This window comes from Semicossyphus pulcher, unplaced genomic scaffold, assembly GCF_022749685.1.
Source record: "Semicossyphus pulcher isolate SPU_LCO1_2020_fin unplaced genomic scaffold, fSemPul1.0.p SCAF_5, whole genome shotgun sequence".
In the NCBI taxonomy this organism is placed as follows: Eukaryota; Metazoa; Chordata; class Actinopteri; order Labriformes; family Labridae; genus Semicossyphus; species Semicossyphus pulcher.
The window spans coordinates 19,072,801-19,095,002 of record NW_027211726.1 but is presented as its reverse complement, the minus strand read 5'-3'; the positions used below and the strand labels follow the sequence as shown (position 1 = coordinate 19,095,002).

The 22,202-nt window shown below is 39.6% G+C and overlaps 3 protein-coding genes across 4 annotated transcripts; 1 reads left to right on the top strand and 2 right to left on the bottom strand.

Moving 5' to 3' along the window:
* Positions 1 to 2,406: 2,406 nt before the first annotated feature.
* Positions 2,407 to 8,606, bottom strand: tra2a (transformer 2 alpha homolog). The gene is made up of 9 exons (XM_069681442.1): positions 8,468 to 8,606; positions 6,965 to 7,098; positions 6,632 to 6,797; positions 6,064 to 6,117; positions 4,912 to 5,100; positions 4,263 to 4,378; positions 3,996 to 4,142; positions 3,841 to 3,911; positions 2,407 to 3,684 (listed from the first exon to the last, which is right to left on the bottom strand). The coding sequence occupies exons 1-9, from the start codon at positions 8,501 to 8,503 to the stop codon at positions 3,674 to 3,676; spliced, it is 924 nt and encodes a 307-aa protein (XP_069537543.1). The 5' UTR covers positions 8,504 to 8,606; the 3' UTR covers positions 2,407 to 3,673.
* A 234-nt stretch (positions 8,607 to 8,840) lies between these two features.
* Positions 8,841 to 14,286, bottom strand: ccdc126 (coiled-coil domain containing 126). Of its 2 annotated transcripts, none has more exons than XM_069681544.1 (3): positions 13,964 to 14,286; positions 11,041 to 11,713; positions 8,841 to 10,922 (listed from the first exon to the last, which is right to left on the bottom strand). In XM_069681544.1, exons 2-3 carry the CDS (start codon positions 11,276 to 11,278, stop codon positions 10,672 to 10,674), a joined length of 489 nt encoding a protein of 162 aa, XP_069537645.1. In that variant the 5' UTR covers positions 11,279 to 11,713; positions 13,964 to 14,286; the 3' UTR covers positions 8,841 to 10,671. The 2 variants fall into 2 exon arrangements, with proteins under 2 accessions (XP_069537645.1, XP_069537646.1); XM_069681545.1 differs by having other exon boundaries at positions 11,041 to 11,710.
* Positions 14,287 to 14,974: 688 nt separating this feature from the next.
* Positions 14,975 to 18,087, top strand: fam221a (family with sequence similarity 221 member A). Its single transcript, XM_069681983.1, has 6 exons — positions 14,975 to 15,103; positions 15,318 to 15,491; positions 15,600 to 15,790; positions 15,916 to 15,989; positions 16,112 to 16,244; positions 17,893 to 18,087. Exons 1-6 carry the CDS (start codon positions 15,039 to 15,041, stop codon positions 18,003 to 18,005), a joined length of 750 nt encoding a protein of 249 aa, XP_069538084.1. The 5' UTR covers positions 14,975 to 15,038; the 3' UTR covers positions 18,006 to 18,087.
* Positions 18,088 to 22,202: the final 4,115 nt, after the last annotated feature.

Below are 22,202 nucleotides of genomic sequence, written 5' to 3'. Positions count from 1 at the left end.
TGAGAAAATTTGTGTTGAAACAAACTCTGAAGTAATCAATTCCCTCCATATCTTGTTTTCTAACAGAGGAGAGAAACCTGCTTTGTTGTGCTTCACACTTTTAATTTACATTAAATTATGTTAATTTCAAAATAAAGTGCACGGTTTGTTAAACCTCGAATAGACTACAGTGTATCTTACCTCACATTTCTCTAAATTCTTCTTTAAAATGTAGCTTTTATTTCCTGCATGTGCACACTGACGTGATGTAAAAGTGTTTGAGGAAATTATCTATAAACTTGATGAATTTGGGAACTATTTTCAGTGCAGAAATACATGTTATTTAAGGTGGATTTGACTGTGTTTTTAAATCTGCAGCCTTTTAAAATGTTCCAGCAGAGTTAACTGACTTTTCCGCTGTCTGTTGAACGTATCATGTATTTAAATTAGGGAATAATTAATGTGCAAAACAGGAAGCACAAGTTGCAAATAGCTTTAAAATTCTTTAAAAATATATATTTTATTATCTTGATAGAAACTAGCGTACGGATACAAAGAATTGTCCCACATTTCTGCTGCGTTAAAGAGCTGCTTTTTGGTTGAATTATGGCACATTTCTTTAAGATGTAAACACACAAATGCTCTAAATCTGCAAAAATGTTACGTCTAGAAACCACTGATTAACGCTCAAGGACTTCAAATGAATCATAGAAAATGATTTTTAAAAAGGGGGTCATGTGATTGTTCTTTTACATCATCAAGTATTCTGTGATAAGTGATATAATCAGTGAGACTGATGGAGAAGCAAACAGTCTTTAAAGTTTGTTGCTCAAAGTGGAGCCTCATGTTTTCAGCTCTGAGCAGAGGAGGGGGCTTTAAGTCCTCTCTCTCTCCCCCCTCCCCGCCCGTCCCTCTGTGTTCAGACCCTATAGACCACATGAACATGCTGCTGTTAACCTTCAGACATTGTCCTGTACGTTAGCAGTGCACCCTCCCTGTTTTACACAGTTTATCTCAAATACATGATGTTACAGCCACAAGTTGCAGCTGCTGTTTAAAGGGTTTGATTCTCTGTTATAAGACGTATATGACCATACAGTGCAGCTGTATGATTAAACAGAGAAAAATTGAGGTATTTTACCTCAAAATAAAGCTAATTTATTTCTTTTTAGTTGCTTCCTTGGATAAATAGCTAACATAACTCTGGACATTGTCCTCTCTCTGCTGTGGACCATAATGTAAATGAGTTAAAAAGCTCTATAGCTTCATGAAATCTCAATAACATGAACCCATCTTTCAGTTCTGTCCCCTACTGGTCAACCTGATGGCAGATGACTCCCGCTATGACACCTCTGTCATCTTACAGTATCAGTTAAACAACATTAAATACATATATTGTCAAAAAAATCAAGACAATGATCTGCATTAGCTTCACTCTGCAGCTGCTTTATTTAAGTAAAACCTGCTGCGTTAGATGGTAAATTAGTGGACAAAAACACTTTTAGTTAACTTACAAACCTTTAATAAGAAAACAGGTCAGATAAATCTAAACTGAGCGAAGTACACTTAATGTTAAAGTCTAAACTTGAGTCTTTACAGAGTCAGACCTCAAACTTTGACCCTTGTATCTTTCCAGCGAGCGGTTACCTTGGAACCTGCAGAATTATCTGAGTGGCTGTGAATGAATGCTGAGGGGCCCCATGACTTGTCAGCACTGATTATTAACCCCATTTCAATGAAGGGCCTTACTATTGGGGCTAAGGTCTACAGATAAAGAGAGCTCCATTTCTCAGAGTTTACTTTAGTGATTAGCCACATCGGCTCCCTGATCTCGTTCGACCCCCAAAACGTGTCAAACATCTAAACCTGCATTTTATTTTGGAAATCATGTTGTGTTGGTGCAATCTGAACAGGTGCATGCTGGGAAATGTGGCATAATGAAAAATACACTAACTTTTAATGTTAGAAAAGTGTTGTTTAAGGTTCCTGTGTTGTAATTTGCACCATGTGAATAAAGTTTAGACATATAGGAGCAACCCTTGCATTGTTGCTTTATGTACTTACAAATGACAGGTTACATTAGTTACAAAATACTCTAAATAACCTGTTTTCTTCGATGTGACTCGTGTATTTTATGTAATTTTAATTCACCCAATAAAAGTTGCTCAAGAGTCCTTGTCTTCACATTTTCATTGGTGCAGCCTGAATGAGAGAAAAACTGCTCTTTCTGTCCTTCCTTATTAAACGCTGTAGATTTGTGTGAACATAACCTTGTGATGCACAACATCTTGGCGTTGCTCCTCCTCTGTGAAACCATCGTCTTTGTTTTCTCGCCTCGCCCACTCAACTTAAAGTATTAACTCCCACCTATACAACTAAAGCTCAACTTCAATTTCATGCACGGTAAGTCAGAAAACACACGGCAAACGTTGGGAGTTTTCGTAGATTTGTATTGCCATACAAAGAAACAATAAAAAAAGTTAGACGTGATAATAAAAGTCTCTTGAAGATGAATCCCTTGACAAAAAAAAGTGACTGAATGTGAGCAGAGAACCAGCCACCGATTTACAGCAACACTTACTTTACAGCCCCATTCGCTACGTACCAGTGAACCCCTGGCTACACTGGGATAACCTGTTGTTTCTTGTGTATATACAGAGTGTCTATTCTTTGATATGTGTAACACATGCTGTAAAATTAAGCGTCACCATATATACTAAAACCCAGTTGCCTTCTTGCATCATGTAGGACGATGGGAAGACGCTGTATGAGGGACAGGTTATAAAACAGAAAAAGGCTACAGAGCCAGAAGAGGGAGGTTTTATTTGGACTACAAAAATATGAGATCCCTTGAGATTAAAAAGTGAAACATTTGTAAGAAAAAAAAACTTAACTTCTCTGAGATTTAAGTCAAAACTTCACAAGAACAAGGACTTTGAAAAGACACACTTTGAAAAGCTCTGAGAAAACAGCGGTATGGTGCAGTGAATTGGATCATTTTATTGCTAATCACACCACACAAATGAGACAGAGGTTAGCTAGCGAGCTGGTATGCTATTTTCCTACTGTATGTTCAGTGTTTGTCTAGCTTTGAGTCATTGGAAACAACAACTCTGAGGGACTACGTGTGGGTGAATTTTGTGTTGTGAGAAAGTGAAGCGATATGGTTCATCAAGTTTTCCTTCATATTAACGACTTTAATCATTAAAACTATTTTCCCCCCTCAAATTATTACTCACCTTCCCGCAACCCTCAACAGGATAAGCAGTATAGATAATGGATGGACGATATTACCCACATCCCCTCACTCAATATGTATTTATTCATTTAACTAAAATTTGCCCCAATACTCTGTTGTTCCATAAAAACAATGATTGGCTTAATAAATCTCATTAACAAAAAGTAACAATCACCCGTTAGAAAAAAAGGCATCATTGCTGCATGACTGAAGGAGAAAAGAAGGATGCGAGTCTAACGATGAGGCAACAGCAACCGACAGCTGCCGAGTTCTTTGCTCACACTCAACACAGATGCATCAAAACGTCTAAAAATTAAGACATCTATTGCATGTAAACAAGAACTACCTCAAACTTAAAAGAGTTCTGTTGATAGACACATGCTGATTCAAAGTGTCCCCAACAGAAACACTGTGATGAGTCGCACACCATCAGTTATTGGAGGGAAGCTGAGGAGCTTAGTATCGCCCTGCAAAGAGAAAATAGGACATCTGTATTAGCGTCTGTTCCACCAGTGATTAAGGTACATAAACTTGTTTAATAATGCACGCTAACATCAGTCTGGTTTCATGTCTGAAGATGATACAACAGGCTTTTTATTGTTTGCATTTCTCTTCAAACTTACGTGGGCTGTAGGAGCGAGACCGTGAGCGAGACCTGTATCGACTGTAGTAAGGTGATGGAGAGCGCCTGCGACTGTGAAGAGACACAAAATGTAAAACATCTTCTCTCAAGGAGCAGCATGTAACAAGGACTTGTTACTCATAAATTTGTACTCACCTATACCTATATTCACACTCCTCATATCTGTCATAGCGGTCATAGCCGCGGTCGTAGTACGAGTCTCTCCCCCTCCTGCTGCTGCTGCCACCTCCACCGCCGCCGCCACCACCACCGCTGCCACCACCACCACCACCTCCACCGTTACTGTTGAAATGAGACAAACAAGGCCATGACTTCCAGGTGTCTTATCTCTTACAGTGTGTCAAAACAGATTGCATCAAAGCATGAATGCGTTTCAAGACAAGACATTAGTGATGATCTTACTGAGTTGGTCGACCCATGTAGATTCCTGGTGTGGGGGTGTGGGCACGTTTGGTGATGGAAAAATCCACTCTGATGCGCCTCCCGTCCAGCTCCATGCCATTGGCTCGCTCCATTGCCTGGAGAACACAAGGGCAGGAGAAGACACGCATGTTAAGGCACTAGGCTTGTTAATAAACAGTATATTCACCTACATTACATACTGTAATTGCTTACTTTGGGAGGTATGATTACAAGGTGAGGGAGTTTGTGGCAAGGCAGACACCTAGTGGTGAACTCGTGCTATCACACCTCAATCTGATGCATGAGGGGAAAGTGTGAAGGAAAGAGACCTTTGCACCTACATGAGCTCCTATAAAAACGAAGTGCCAAACAGTACGTAGTTTCTAATTACAATCTGTTGATGTAAAATTATGAATTTAAAATATCTTATAGTGAACTAATCAGAAAATTGTTCAGGCAATGAGTAGATTTAAACTGGTTCTCGGGACCTAGAGCCATGCCACTCTTTATAGCCTTCTAATCAGGGAATATTTAACCCCAGATAAATGCAATTTACTACATTAAATAACAGAAAACAAAGTAATCATGGACCACAAGTTAAGATTAGCAGCTATCTGACCAGTAAATAAAACCACAACAATTCCCATACCTCTTTGGAGTCCTCAATTCTCTCGAAGTAAACAAAGGCAAAGCCACGGGAGCGTCCTGTGCGCTGGTCGTACACCACATTGACCCCTGCCAGAGGACCGTAGCGCGAAAACACCTCCCTCAGGTCGCGCTCTGTGGTGTACAGGCTCAAGCCGAACACACCCAAACATGTGCTGGGGTCAGGGTTCGCCTGGAACGGTCAACAATAAGGGTCAGAGTCGATGGCGTCACATCTACCCATCTAATGATTTCCATAACAATAAATTCTATTTGCTTGATTTATTATGCAAAACATGCTTCTTTGTACACATGGCAGCATTTTACTAGTTAGATGCACAGGGAAAATAGACTTAAGAGTTCCATCTTTCTAGAACTCAAGTACAGAATAAAACACTACATCCAAAACTTTGAGATATTTGTTCCTACATTATGACTACCGGCTTACAAATAAGGCAGTGATTGAGTTAGCACTGAAAAGGTAAGAATCTAAGTAGATTTTAACAACAGGGTACCAAAACTTTTCCCTCCAAGCACCTTCAGTTATACCAGTCCAACAGTGAGTGCTCAGTGGGAAAACTATGACAGCTTTAATAACCCCTTAAACAGCTTTCAAAAAGATGGGAGTGTTATACAATGTATAAAATCACTTCATTTGCCTCCTACTTGCTTCAAATGCCCTTAACCCCTGCTTTGCATGTTCACATGTTTGCATGATAGACATTATTGGCGTAATGCAAACTTAAGAGCTGCAAGAAAACTATTCTTTGCGATCTTCCCTGATAAATTACTAAACAATGTTTTCAAGAATTAAATGCAGTTATTTCAAACATGTTGGATCCTGAATTTTCCACAGAAGTTGGTGAACATACAGCGTCACATTGCTGACAGGAAAGTTTTCGCATACTTTAACTTTAGAGGTACACATATTCAGAATACTTTATCTTTCATAGTTTGTTGGTTGTTGTCGTAATGAAACACAACCAGCACTTTCTAATCAAAACTCATGAAAACTGCACACACATCTGCAATCACATTCATTTGACAGTATTAAAATACAGTAGCTCCATCCCATACAGTATTACACGTGGAGCAGCACCTTTGACCCACACTCAAACATGTCATTGCTCTTAAATACTTTAGAAGGTCCACATACCCTAACATCAGCATCACCGCCATGACTGTATGCTTCTTTTGGTAAGTCATGGCTCTGTTGATATAATAAAAGGAGGGGAGGGTTAAAAAAAGGGGTTATTAAAAGTCATTTCAAAGTGTTTCCCACAGCATTTAACCACGTCCGTCTGAGAAATTACACTGACTTGCTAAGATAAGGATGAAAAAATTCACTTGTTTCTGACTTTGGGCGTTACTTAAATCATTGAATCATGTTTTTCTTTTCAGATATGCAACTAAAATACAAAACGTTATATGCACATTTTTAACACGTTTCAGTCATTTTGCATGCTATAGTTATAGTGTTGAAATCATAACGTGATTTCAACTCTTTGTCTTTTGTTTAGAGAAATCTCTGCGGCTTCAACGTACATGAGGTGAACATGAATTTAAGCTTAGCTAATTTCGTATTCAATCTGTAATTAAGTTCAAAAGTCATTTACGATACACCCATGTCCTCATTAATTACAGGCAATATACAATAAGACAATCTCCCCCAAAATAATTCTTCCTCAACAGCATATTGCACTGTGCCTCACTATCACACTCACCTTGCTGCCAGTGTGATGGCGCCGGCTCGACATAGGGGAGGTGCTCTGGCTCTTCCTGCGCCGATATTCAGGGCTGTAGGAACGAGAGCGGGATTTCCTCCGGTGGGAATGGGAACGAGAGCGTGACCGACTATAGCGCCTGTTTGATTGCCGCCTAGAACGAGACCTGGGAGACATGCAGTAAGGGAGGTGAGACATTGAATTTAATGCTTAACAAAGGTTGAGAAAGTGGAAGATAAAGCATCAAAGCATCCTCTGCTTGGCTGACATATTTATGATATTATGCGTTTACAATTTCAGACTAAAGACTTTAATAGAATGACAACAACATACCTGGATTTTGACCGAGAGCGGGATCTGGACTCAGAGCGTTTGGAGGCCCTGGATGGGCTCGGGGAGCCGGATCTGCTCTCCGACTTGACCCGAGCTGGACTCCCACGGTCCGATTTAGACGGGGAGCGGGACCCCTATTATCAAGGCAGTATGTTAACAACTTTCTCATGGACAAACACATTTATTTCTTTACAAAGAAAAAAAATCAAGCACAAAGTAGTGACATGTGGTAGAGTATGTTTTACACATACAGTACTACTGTCTAAAAATGCACAGCTTATGTACTGTAAAGGAAAGGGTTAGTAACTTTATAATTTCAATTAATAAATCTTTGGTTTACTTTCATTAACCATATTCATTAAATATATTTATTAAAAGGTCTACTTTCATGTCCACCTGGGCCATTAAGGGAAAAATATATAACATGCATTTTCAAGAAAAAGACATTTGTGACACAAACAGTGCATTTACTTAACCTAGGGACACATTCATTCTTCCAGATTCTTTACACGCTACTCCCTTCTCTCAGGATTTTCTATCCTTCTTCGTTCTTCTTTTTTCAGTTTTCTCATTTTCTGATTCCAGGTCTGTTTTTCCTCTCTTCACCCAAACTGACACCAGTTTCATTTTAGCCATTACACCGCAAGCGCTCCTATCTGACACCATTCTTCCGTCACTTTTCCTCCCTTTGCACTTCTATGTTCTGCTCTGTACATGTTTTCATTAGCCTTCTTTTATCTTGAAATTTTGTCTTCATCATTCTTGGATAAAACTCTTCAAATCCTTCACGATCAATAACCTTAATGAAAAAAGAACATTCAATAAAATTAAAATCATAGGTTTAGGAAGAGGAGAATATCTTAGATGAAATGAAAAGGAACACTTGAATGCAGTACAATTACATTGTGGCTACATTAAGTTAATATTTTCCAGAAATTTACAACATGGTTACAAGTAAATATCTTCTTTAGCAATGATTCAATTTGTTAAATTAGAGCATGAAAGTAGGGAAGGAAGAGTGGCTTAGGACTTTAGTGACTGACATAATGAAATGCTACAACAGAAAACACAGCAAGTGCTATATCCACTAAAAGGCTGATATACAAACGTCGTAGGTAGCTTGTAATTTATTTCAGAAGTGGATGAGTCAGGTGCAATACATTCAACAGACATAAATAGGACAGTCTAAAATAGGACAGGTGTATCCCCAGGGATTTTAAGCTAGCTTCCGTATAAAGAGTCTGGTTTAAGCAGCCTCGCGAGCCCGTACGTTCGTGTGCAAAATAGTCTGAAGAACATTGTTGGCTCGAGACAATTATCTGCCTCTCAAACACATGTAACATTAGCGACAAAGCACATAAAGCTAACGATGCTAATGCTAATATGTTAGCATGTTACATTAGCTAGCGTTAGCGTTAAATTAGCCTACAGTGTCTCTGTCGGCAGGAAGGAAGGAACAGGAAGAAAGGAAGGAAATATATATCACTCGATGCAAAAACTTACCCGTCCTTCATAATTTCCATCCTCATTGTCACTCATTGTTCAGTATAGTTTATACAACCGAGTATTTCAAGAGATATTGAGCTGCACTCACTGAGCTTTTACACAACGTTTTATTCTGGCCGGTTACCAGCTAGAAGATGGCGCGTGAGGTGGGTGGTATGTTTATTAACTGCAGAGTCTGACGTCATGTCCCGTCCCGGTAGTCTCCTTCTAAATGCAAAAAAACTTGTTGTTCTTGAACGCCTCATAACACACCCCGAGAACTCCGTGTCTTTAAAGTGAAAGTAGCGATACCACGTCGTAAAAACACAATTACAAGTCAAAGAAGTCGGAAAACTACACATTATAGCGGATATCCCAAGTTATTGCCATATATATTTTATTGAATGCATATTTCTTCTATAAGCAGCAACTAAATGTTGAAGCTAGTTGACTCAGAGCCCATTTTACCACAAACGATTAATAAACGGTTGGATTACTTGAATGCATCATATTTTATACGCTAACATTTTTCAAAATCCTTATTTCCTACCTTGACAACAGTCGAGTAAATGTAGTTGAGGAGAAGAAAGTAGCATAAAATAGAAACACTCACGTTAAGTAGAAGTACCTTATAATTGTAATTTAGTAGAGTGCTTAAGTAGATGTTGCTGTTCACCACTGTCAATGGTCAAACATGTTTGGGCAGGTCAATTTATGATATCAAGTAACTCAGGGTTTTGCAGTGGGGTCAGTAATTATCTTCTTTAGACATTCACACATACATATTCATGTCTTTTGAAACCTCCAGTTAAATATTTGATAAAAGCAAATAAAACTTGATTATTTCCCTTGTGATATACATGCTGGCCAAATAAAATCTCCTTATTGACACAAGGATTTATTTTTGCAGTTTACTTTAATCCAGGAAAATTAAGTGCGGGACCTGATATAAAATACATTTAAGAGGGGGTGTCGATGAGGTCTATTTATTAGTCAAGCTAACCCACAGCAGCTGTCAGCTCATCATCTTTCTACCTTATGAAGCAAAGTACATTTATGGCATCTCTCAATATAGAGACATTCAAACCACAGTGTGATAATTAAGTCTAGAGGCTTTCACATTCAGTTTAGTTTGTAATGTGTTAACTACATTATGAAGTTACTTTTTCCTCATAATGAAAATTGTGTCATACATTCACCAAATACTCTTGGCCATTAATCTTGTCCTAAAAGGTCAACATAGAGCAAATTCTTCTTCCTCTGGGCAGGACCAGGAGAAAATTAATATCGTGGAGCCCTATGTCCACACCCCTCAAATATCCTTAAAGTCAAAGATGGATGAGCCTTGTATTTTTAGAAAACCTCTATAGAGTCACAGTGCAACATGAACCCTGAACATGTGTAAGCAGTAGGTCAGTCATCTTAAGAGTACAAGGCTTAAATCTGACTACACATTACATTCAATCTGTTCCAATCCTACATTAAACATGTCTCAACAGCTGTGATGGGAACCATTGGATTTCAAAGCACACACACACGCTCATGTTTACAATGGCAGATATGCATCAACTGATCGTATTCTGCATAAATCTCAAACAGACTTGCAGCAAATGTTAAATACACAATCATACTTCCTTCAGATGAAGTGCAAATAACATTCTTTGGATTATCTCTCAGTCAGAACTATATAGATTCATTATCCTTAAAACTACTGTATATGTGTAGGCCAAAAGTAGAGTTTAGTATATAGAAACCGCGCCAGCTACAACTGATCTAGCTACTACGAGTATACTGTTTAGGTCAGCATTCTGATATGTTCAAGAAGTATGGTAAAGTAAGTTTACAGTGTCGGTAGGTGTGACTTTTAAGCTGTTCTTATGATGGAGCGTATGAGAACCAGGTTCAGAGTAATACCTTTTTGTTGTATGGAAAATATGGCATTATTTTAAAAAAAAAAGCGAAAAATTCAAGCCAAATAAAACAAGCAATTCAAATATATAAAAATGTGCTGATAGTCCTAATAAAAAAATAAATAAATATCAGCATATGATAGGACAGAGCATAAAGAAGTCCTTCGTCTTCCGTCTGAAGGGGCAGAGTATTTCTTCGAAGCGTCCACAGCGTTTCTTAATATTGCTTTTCATTTGTCTGATGTTATTACATCAGTGAGGGATGCTGGGAAATGTGATGTGCTGAAATTAAAAGTAAAAAAACTATTAAGACTATACTCCTTGATGTGGCCGAGGCCTGTTAGGGATGTGTGGATGAAGGCGTGACGTCCCTGGGTGGCTGCCAGCTGTCTCGTGCTTTTGGGATTTCTGTAGGGCAGCGGGAGCAGACGTGAGGACGCCCCCTGCTGTGTGGGAGGTGTTAGTGGAGGAGGCATTGGCCACCAGCTCGATTTTCCCCTCCAGTTTGACTAGCCGTGTCAAGATATCATCCAGTAACACAGCTATAGTCCTTTTCAGATCAGCTGTGAGGGGGACAGAAAGAAAGGAAAACAAAAACAGATTAATGCTTAAATTTAACAACTATAAAACCCCAATCCTCATGCAGAAGAAAGCACAGTCAGGATCTAATTAAATGCTTACCATATCCAGCCATGGAGGTTCCCTGCGGACCACCTGGTATATTCTGGTTCTCCTCGGTCAGGACCTTGACATATCGCCGGCTGAGCTCCAGGATCTGCTCACGTAGCTCGGCGCTGCTCTGATGGCGAGGCTGCTGCACGGTGTAGCGCAGCAGCATAAGTCCCCACGCCAGGCCGAATACCATCAGCAGCACACTCAACTTCTGAGACATGTTCCTCCGCAGGAGTGCACCCAGCATGGTACTGGGGCAGGCAAAGGGGAGGGGGAGCTGATGGTCTCTACTTCAATGTCGATTGACCAAAACGGAATAAATGGAGTTGTTGATTCCTGCAGGGAAATTCCCTTTTCTACTGTTCGTATCCACAGAGAGAGGTCAGAGGTCAAATTCCTCTACAGAGCAGCTTGTGTGGATTCACTCAAGTTATCTCCAGCAGGACATGTGATCACCAACTACAGCGAAGAAGTTTCTCTGACCCCTACGGCATCCTGTAACTCCTAGAGGAGGTGAGCGTGTTGAGCAACAGCAGAGGACAGGAAGTGGAAGCAGAAGGAAGCTTACACTTACAGACACCGGCAGTCAAGGGGTTTTGCAAAGGTGCTTTGGTGTCACGATGTCCAAATCACCAATGTGGACTCGGTGTTCAGGCAGGGAATCCTCAGACATCGTTGACTGCTGGAGAGAAATACACAGAGAGACAGAAAAGATAAAATTAACAAAAAGAAAGAAACTCAGGGAGACATTTTTTATTGTCAGCATTCAGAGATTAATTTAGCAGATTATCTTTCTTTGTGCGGAGCTGTATTGTCATAAATTCAGGACAATCTAAGGTGTAACAAAACATTTAAAAAGGGAAAAATCTGCAGCTTTCTATGTTAATTCATTTTGAGATGGCAGGCCTGTTGAGCAGTTCTTTTCATTATGACTGTGGGGATTTCTGAGGAGATAAATGCACAAAGATTTTCCACCAGACACGCAAACATCACTGCATGTGCTGGAGGAAGAACAAAATCCACCTCATTATTATTGGCAAGGAGCTGGTGGCTACATGAAAGAGGCTGCCTAGACTATTTAGCTATTATTTAAGACAGGCTTCTGGTAAGGTTGCACAAAATCCAACTAATGGTTTTCAGCCCAGAAACCTGATGATTACAGTTTAGATTTCATGGGAGCCACTTTGCAGCTGCAGATAGGAGACAAAGCAACAGACAGAGGCACAGAGGGTATTTGTTATTTTCTAATCCTACCTCCGCCATGGTTATTTGACTGACAAATAACCTGCAAGTTCACTGAGCTCATGCGGGGGAAATTAGGCGATCGTTTCTCAGTTTTAGAAACTTTGTCACCAGTTTCATTCTCTGTGCTCTCTCTCGGGTGTTGGGAGTGTCACTTCCTATTGAGGTCAGAGATGGGGCATTGACTGAGAGAATAAATTATGAAAAGAACGGTAACAGAATCCGTTTAGCGATGCTTCTCTATCTCTATCTCTCTACCCACACACACACACACAAACATGTCCTTCCTATGACCCGGGACGGTTCTGTGCATCAGCAGGCGAGAACTTGAGAGGAAAGAGATAGCAAGTTGCGAAGACTTGATAGAAGTTACAGTTGAAACCAGTCAGCAAAGCAGAACTATGATTGACAACTATGTAACAGTGATGTAAAAGTAAGCTCTACAGCCCACGGTAGGGCAACAACTTTTAGCTTCTTGTCTCAATAAGCAGCTAAAATGTTTTAGTATCATATTATGAACATGAAACATGTCAGTTAAAACAAAACCAGGGTGGTAACGCAGGAAAAAATGCAGTTAAACCTTCTGTGAAAGTTGCAAAGTTCACTGGTTACGTAGGGTTGTTCCAGACAAAGAGCAAAACAAACAAAACTTCCAGGTGGATTTTTTGTGCCTCGCATCTGTCAACAGATCATATCAATCTCGCTTTATCACTGGGCTAGGACACTTAGTGACAGCCAGATACTTTTTTTCTATTCAGACACTCCCCATCTTCGCTGTCATGTCAGCATGCCATTCATAGGCCTGATCATTGTTTTGTGGAAAGCGACACCATTTAGACTACGGCTCCTGACAATGAATGTTCCACTTGTTTAGAGAGGGGCTTAAATATAGTTTGCCTAAAGGTACAATTGACAACGATAGGGCTCACAGTACAAAATAGCTAATCCAAAGGTTAAATATTGACTACAGGCAGCTGCCACCTGTGGTTCAACAGCTTGCAGGCTCAGAAATCAACTGACTGTGGACTATAAATTAAAATGTCAATAATGTTAAGAGTGGAGGAGGTAAGCAAACATTATAGGTACAGTGTATGATATCTGTCTATAACTTTGAGACTCCAGCTGCATTAATACAGAGTCCTAGTTTAAACCGCAGAGATTGACAACTCTGCGAACAGGTGGACTTGCTGAACTTGTCAGGATGGGTTATGGTTACACAATGTCAAGTTAGGTTACAGGTTTAAGTAAACTGGTTACAGGTTTAAGTAAACTGAACAACACCTAGTCGACAGAGCATGAGCATTTAAATTCACACGAGTTAAGGATGCTAGTTTCAAGATGTTTACAATTTGATATAAAAGGCCAAATAGCAGTTTCTGTTACATGTAGACACGTGCTTTGCAATACATGTAAAAAGACAACAATAGAGAGAGAATTGCGCACAGTGTGCAAACAAAGGGCAGCACTGAAAGTAAAATGAGTTTTCAATACTCAAGACTTTTACAAATAACACATATTCTTAAATAATCCCTATAGTCGCTAAATCTCAGTTAAAGCGGTTTCAACTCCACTTACATCTCTGGTTAGCTCGAAATGTTGACTTAGCTCCGCTAAAACTTGACAGTCAACAAAAGCGCAAAGCCACAATATATGAAAATGAGGGAAGTCGCATCACAAACAGATACTTTACCCAAGAGTATTGTCTGAGAAGCTACTTTGCTGTTGAAACAGGACTTAACGGGGCTCCAGAGATCAGGGACGAGCCGTCTGTGAGAGCTCCAGCTGCTGCCTCTGGCTGACACTGAATGATGCTTGTTGTTTGGCAACCCCGGGCTGTAGCTGTAGTTGCCGTCGCTGTACAAACGCAGTCTCAAACAGCCCGTTGTCTCCTTTTAAAACAATGTTAGCTGTCGAGCTTCTTGTTGAGGTGTCTGTTCACTCTGAAAGTCAATTCGACTTCTCCCTCCACGGACTCGACAACGATGAAGTCCTTGCGAGCAAAAGTCGCTAGCTAGAATTCCAAGCATGCAATTCTGCTGACTGTCATGGTTCCCCCTGAACGTCTACTGCGTGCGTCAGTACTGCGGCATTGTGGGAAATGTATTCGTACTGCTCGTTTTCTCCCAATACAACGCAGGTCTACATAAAAAAAACAAGTTGTCATATCAAATATGTAGACTTATGTTTAAAAATAATATTATGTTATTATTATGATTGTCATTATATTATTTATTCATTTTATGCTAATTTATTTCACTGGGGTATTCTGTTTCCTTGTTGTAAACTGTGATCTTTTACATTGTTGATGACAGATTCCAACCTTTAATCTGTTGTATTTTTCGGTACCTGTTTTTGAAAAAATCCCCCAAAAAATAGATTTAAAAAAGAGAATAATATAAAGTGCAGGTAAACCGTTACGCTATACTTGATCTATCTTAATTAAAACAATAAAACAAGTCAATACAGCGCTAAATGAACATTATCTGGTCTGGTTTGTAGAAACAACCTATTTAAGGTGTAAGCAACGCTAATTTACATAAACGTTGACGTTAGTGCAAATTTTAGTTTTACTAGTTACACAAACTTTTCTGCTTTAATCTTCCCCTCCGTGTGTTTAATGTATTTGTGTTTGTAGTTCGCTTTGCGACCGTTAGAGGGAAGTCTACAACCATTTCTATGGCAACCACCAAGCCGTAAACAGCAGTTGTTTGCTGTCCAAGACACAAAGCTAATTGCTAATGGCTATCACTTTTAGATTTTAAACAATGGAGACAATACGTCTCGATAAATCAGCGTTAGAAGCAGTGGATGACTACTGGGAGTACAGAAGGTTTCTCTCTAATGCTTAACTTCTTAGCTTAGTTAATCTAGAGGGGTTTCATACACTTGGAAGAAAGCCACCAGCAGGTGACAACTGATGCTAATGCTAAATACAGAGGCACTGATGTAATGGTTCGAAATAACAGAATGACTGTTTGTTATTGGTCACCTTATTGTATATGTTAGTTATTTTTGTGTTTTAATTGGTGGTCTGTCTTTTCAAGGATTGTTGGAGATGATGATGGAGGAAAACTGTTCACCCCAGAGCAATATGAGGAGTACAAGAGGAAGGTGCTCCCTCAACGAATGAAAAACAGGTTGTATGTAAGCTATGGGGTGCTGGGCAGTATCGACTGCAAACTCATCGGCCCTGAGACACAGTGCTTTTGTACACATAGGTAACAAGTACATTACACAACAGCACGTGAGATCCTCCCCTTTACACTTTACCAAACACATAGAAATACATGAATAAACACATTTGGGAGTCATTTTATTTTGTCCAGGTTCAAGCAACATAAGACTGAATTTGAAGAAGTTCCTTCTGAGCGTCCCCTGGCTCTACCATGCCGGGTCAGAGGATGTCAATGCGTGGGCTATGAGTATGTTCCCCGCATTGGGCCAAATCGTGTACGCTGCAGGTGCAAACACTTACCTGAGGATCACAGTGAAGCTATGGACCACCTGTGCAAAAAGTGTAAGCCAGAAATCAGTGCATTTAAAGACCGTAATCACGCACTCTAGCCAAGTTAAGGTAGCATATTAATGTTCAAGATTATCTTAACATACTTCTCCTATTACTCCTATTAACTAATTTTTCAGGCAGCTCCTGTTCTGGGTACCAGAGTCCCTACATATGTGGGTGTGGCCAGGCCAGCTCTGCCCACCAAACCCTGGTGAGTACAACCATCAAACAGAGGTCCTCTGTGTAAAAAAGAATCTGATATTGCTACCATTTGTTCACAGACGAGACTTTCTTTACATAAATTCAACTGAAATCGCTGGATTCTCTTGGTAGGTTGAGACAAAACAAGAGAGGAAGGCACGAGGTCGACCTACAGGCAGGGATGTCCCATATGCTGCCATGGGGGGGCTGACTGGGTTCAGCTCCTTGATGGATGGTTACCTCGCTTTGGAAGCCGGTAGCTCAGGTCAGACCCACATATGAAGCCTAAATGTGATGACTTAATCTCTCTCTCTCTCTCTCTCTCTCTCTCTCTCTCTCTCTCTGAGATTGATTTTACATTTGTGCAAGTATTGAAAATCCTTCCATTACAAGGGGACAGGACTTATCCTGCAATTACGTGCTCCTCCAATAAACCCCTTTCCAGAGTTCTTTGAATTATGGTGTGTTCACAAGCTTTAAGTATTAATGTGGAAACATTTATTTGGACAGAAATTACAACCTAATACCATATTATAAATTACATGTGAGCAAAATAATAATATGCAGCACATGTATTAATAAAAATGTTTTTGACCATCAAGCCAATTCTTCTTTCATCCAACATGTTTCTGCATAATATCCTGTTTGTCAACCTGGCAAAGTGTGTACTAACATTTTCTCAGAGTTTCCACATTTTTCCCACTTGAAGGGGCCTTCACATGAACGTTCCCTGTCAAAAATTAGTTTTTACAATGATTCTGACTCCACATGAATGCAGAGTTAGCTTACACCTATCACCTGAACTGGTTATAGGCTTGGAACAGGCTTTGCTCAGTCTCTTCCTTTCTTGCACCATGTTGATGTTCATGTAACCAGACCTAATTTCTTCAATCAATAATGCCCTGAATGGCCTAAGTGCCTCTACCTGCCTTTAACTGTTGTGTCAATTTAGGGGCAGCTACCACAATTCTAAAACTTCTACACTATGCATGTTTGCTCTGTTAGAGGTGCTCTACATGCCTCTTTGGGTGAGTCCGGAACATACTGTGCACTAGCAAAGCGGAGCAACATCAGCTCCCAGAAAGAATGAATACAAGCCATTTTCTTTCATTCTTTGATGCATAGAGTCAGTGTTTTGGCCATGCAGCCCTTATAAGACGTTGTGGAGGTGTGTTTGCAGACTTTCTGCTAAAGGTGGTAAAGTTCCTTTAAGAGGCATGTGAGGGCAGCAAAGAGCAGCACAGCATCTGTGCTGAATGAACAAGTCTGCAGAGTGTTTCTTACAGAGATTTCCTCTCCATAGTGATGTCTCACCCAGACTTCTAGTCTCTACTAGAACTACAGATTCATTGAGAATCACTTCTTTCATGGAAAATATATAGCCATACTGTATCTTCAGTGTGGGACAACTCCATCAAGACTAGTGCTTTACTTAATGAAGATCATTGTTGTAACACTACAGTGTAATGGAGTTGTTTGAAATTGCTAAAAGCACAAAGAAAAATGTTCTGCATTCAAAGGGCAGTTTGCAATTTATATCAAACCAATCAGGAAGTCATTTTCACCTCCTCTGAAAACCATGGATATTTAATTTAAGATTGACTGTGCAACATTAATTACACTTTAAAATCCATTCTGGTGTAGTTAATAATGTATGATTTAATATACTGTTGACTGATTACTCCACGGTTTCGTATTAACTTGCTACACGCCATGGTATTGAGTAAAGAGTTATGTTCAGCACTGATAAATATATGCATTTTATAACTATAAGCTATTGTTTAAAACCATCTTCTGGACAGATCCTGGTATAGTTAATTATATTATCAATTTTCACGCATGTGAGATACACAACACCCACTGCTGGCACACGTCACATCTGATTTTCATAATCTCTGCCGCATCTTTTTCAGATCAAGGCAGAGAAGACGTCTGCCAGGAGAGATGCTCTGGATCAAGGATCAAAGAGACGTCAGCTAAAACATCTCACAGTGTTCACTGTAAGAGAGGAACCAACAATCAGTGAAACGCAGCGTGCTTCTGTCAAACCGTCCACTGAATATTAGACAATTAAGTTTTACCATGTCAAATAAATCTAACATATCTTCTGATGTGTATCTTTCATCCTGTCCAATATTATTTTGTAGCTTAACTGTTTTTTTCAGTCAAGTGTCTGTCTTTGTCAGTGTCGTGACACTGTGGTATATTCAACTGTCAGAAACAGTAATGATTAAATCCCACCTCAAAACTAAACATGCAGCTGACAATACAGTGATCCAAAGAGAGGTTTGAGTGTGGGGAGATATTGGCAGCAATTCTATGATGATCCGTATTTTGAGAATTGACAATGTTTTTGTTAGCTTTAAAGAAAAACCCTGAATAAATCACACTCTGACAGAGCCTGAATGCATTTAAATACATACCCAAGAAGAAATAATGATGGATATTTTGCATTTAAAAGTAAGGAACAGTCTGGAGATCTCTGCGAAAACTCACATGAAATAATTTTGGGTTCTTTAATACTTGTGCATTTCCAGGGTTTGTATATTGAATTACAACATTATACCCAAGCCCAGCTCAACATGTGGGCATCTCTGATGTAGAATTCAGCACAGTCGTATTTAATAGGCCTACTCTAACATTCTTACTTTGATATTTTGCAGTTTTCTAGCAATACCCCTCTTGATACACGCTCCATAAACTGGTCAGTTTACACATCTTTTGTATGCTATATATGATTGATGTTCTTACTTAAAAAAAACACCCACTCAACATGTCACCAAAATAACAGCAGAACCATGAAGCGACGTGCTCAGTGATGAGCGCCGCTTTCAATTTGCAGATAGATGTACTGTCTCCGATTGATTAATCCCATTCCTCACGGCAGATCAGCAGTGATGAGAGCTGATTTAATCCACGCAGTGAATGGAGATTGAAGCAGGTCGTGTTTTCTCTCCATCGTCGGCCCATTTTCCAACGTCTTTGACAGAGAAACAAAATTAACAGGGATCTAAATGAGGATTCACACCCACTCGAATGTTTTTCCACTGTGAGGAAGGCAAGTCAAACTGGATCAGCGTCTACACTGGGGCTGGACAGTGCATCTCAAGTCACCTGTGTAGTAAGCATCACCCGAGGGAACTGGGAGTGTGTGTGTGTGTGTCTGTGTGTGTGTTATTGAGCTGAACAGGTGGTCATGAGGGACAGGACGTAAAGCTGCGTCAGAAGGATGGCATAGATGCACCTGGGTCCCCTGAGCCGAGTCCTGAGGAGGGAGCAAGTGGAAGGGACCCCATCTGAAAGCTAACACTTCAGATTAAGCGTGTATCTTCGATGACCATCTTAGTGCACACACAGTGAACAGCTTTATTGACTGCTAGACTAAAGCATCCTCTAAAAAAGCTTGCCCTGGCTGCACTGCTTACTCGTGGACATTTGTTCTCACAGAGAAAAACCCAATTAATTTAAGAGGTAAAGGTCTGACACATTAGTACGGCACAATTACAATTTGGGCTAATTGCTTCTCCATAGCAACCCATTTAGGATGCTACTGGTAATTGACTTTGGACATAACTACTACACTCCCATTATCCTCATGGAAACCCCACCCAGCTTGACTGACAGAGCCAACACTGCTAGACGAGCACACAAGATTAAATTGGCAATTACTGCACAAGGAAACACTTATTTACCCCAGTCACAGTTAAGGTAAGCACACACAGAGCTAACTAGAAAAACAGGGAACACACTCCAGACACAGACTGACAGTAAAACCAGATACAACAATACAATAAAATACAGCTTGATATGGAAGTTCTAAAATGTAGGACAAGAATATTCGTTACCTACGTCATTGACAGCACGCTATACATTTTTTTTAGGAAACTTCTGTATAGCTTTGGGTGTGAAAGCTAAAATAAGCTACTAATAAATCACAACCAGCTAATTTAGCTAACAGTTTTGGTAGCTTTGTTTTAAATCACTCTTAATCCCCCATTAGTGTTGTTTTCTGAGTCAGCAAGAAGTACTTCTAGCTTAAAGAGTTACATAAATCCACTGGACACTGCCTGTCCAGCATCGTTGGTAGGAATAGGCTAGTAAGTTTAGCAGCTAGCCAGTGAATGTAGCGTAGTAGTTAGCAGCTAAGGAGCATGCTATTTTTGTGAGGGGTTGGTGGCAAACAAAACAGAGCTAAAGGAGGTTGTATTTAAGACTTACAACTATCAGGTAGACACAAATGCTTAAGAGACTCTGTCTGCTGGATTTGGATAGAAGCAACAGTTTGCTAGCATTTCAGCTAACACTATATGGTAATGTTATGCTACTAGGTTAGTTGCGTTAATAGCTAGTTACCTCTGTCCCCCAAAAGTGTCCAAATGCCCCCAAAAAGGGGGGTTTCAGGTATTAATATAAAGCTTTAATAAAAGAAAAGAAAAGGGAAGCATAATTTTACTCAATCTGTAAAATTACTTAAGGTTAACAGTCCCAACAGCTTTTCCCCACAGCTTAGCTTTCACTTAAAAAATGAACTGATAAGCCTTTTTAAAATATCATCTCAGATTTTCAGTTTCATGCTTTTGTCTTCTTCTCAATCGTCCTCCTTTGAAAACCAGAAGAATGAGACTGTTTTCAATTTAGGACAGATTTTATTTGAACAAAATACAGCTTGTTCTGTTTCCAAGAAGAACAAAAAACCCATCACAAACTCCTTAATATGAAGCACAATCCTACATACGACTTTGACACATTGGACGCTTGTGTGTGCCGGCTGTCTTTTGTGGTACAAACAGTGGGAAACTGACAGTGCAGCGACTTCACAGAGGCTCTGCCTTGATCCCCTCCTGAGCCGACAGACTTGGGGAGGATGGTGGAGAGCGAGTCGTGAGAAACAGATTTCGCTTTTTTACAAAGCAAAGTGACAGTAGGGATATTTTATTGGTTGGTTCAAACAATATTAATGTAAGACTAACAAAAGCGTTCAAGCACATACACCCACTCACACATATAGGCCTACACACATAAAAAGAGTGAATAAAATAATGAACACTACTTAATCATTCTACTTCATCTAAGAGCAGCTCCAAAAGACAAAACAGCCTTGGGTAGAAACACCAATCAGATGGAAACTTCAGCTTCCTGGAAAGACTTAGCCTTAATTTCACATTTTTGTGTTCTCAATTATCCATTACTTGCCTTAGATCAAAGAGAGTTGGTGTCAAACCCTAAGAGGCTTGGGTGTGATATTTCACAAACGTTAATGCTTTTAACTGTGCCTTTTGAGAAATGTATCATCATTTGGACAGCAGTTAGATTTCAGCTGAATTGTAAAAAATGACAAACATAGGACATAATTCACAGACATTGTTTCTAGTATTTCAGTATTAAAGAACCTATATATATTTCTTTTGAGCACATTAAGGAATAGTAGAAAAATATTAGGTAACACTGTCATTAACTTTCTTGCAGAGAGAATTTAATAGCACCCAATATCTGTCCAATAAATTCACTGCTACAGCTAGCAGCCGGTTAGCTAGCTTAGCGATAAAACTGTAGACAGGGAAACAGCCAGCCTGGCTCTGTCCACAACAAAATCTGCCTAAAAGCACCTGGAAAGGTTTCATTATAACGAAAGCAGAGCAAAAATTTGCCTTATGATGTTTGCAGGTTTGAATATGGGACTAAGCGTACGTTAGCTGTAAGCTAGTTAGCAATGGATCCAGTCTGTGCCTTTTTTTTGTTCAGCTCAGCCTTTGACTGAAATTACAACTCACTAATAAACTCCAGTTCTTTCTTTCTAGTCTCAGTATGTGTGTCATGATTTTTTTTTTCTTTTGAAAAGTCACGCCATCTTCACACTTTTTCCTCAAGTTTCAACACTTTTACAATCTAATCGCACGCTTCAATTGACTTTGAATGCAATCATACTGCCTCTAAAATTTCAGTCACACTCTGAACTAATACTAAAAAACACTTTCAATTCAACAAAAAAGATAAAACAATTACATTTGTGAGCTTAAATGTAGCTGTTAACTTGTCAGAGCCATTCTATTTCCAGTCTTAATGCTAAACTAAGCTAACGAGCTGTTGGCTGTAGCTTTTCTGTTAGCAGACAGACATGCAAGTGGTATTGATGCTATTATTTAATTCTCAGTATGACGGCAAACATTATATTCAAGAAACTCTCCCTTAAAAATACATTTTGCCCTGGCTATTATGTTGTACT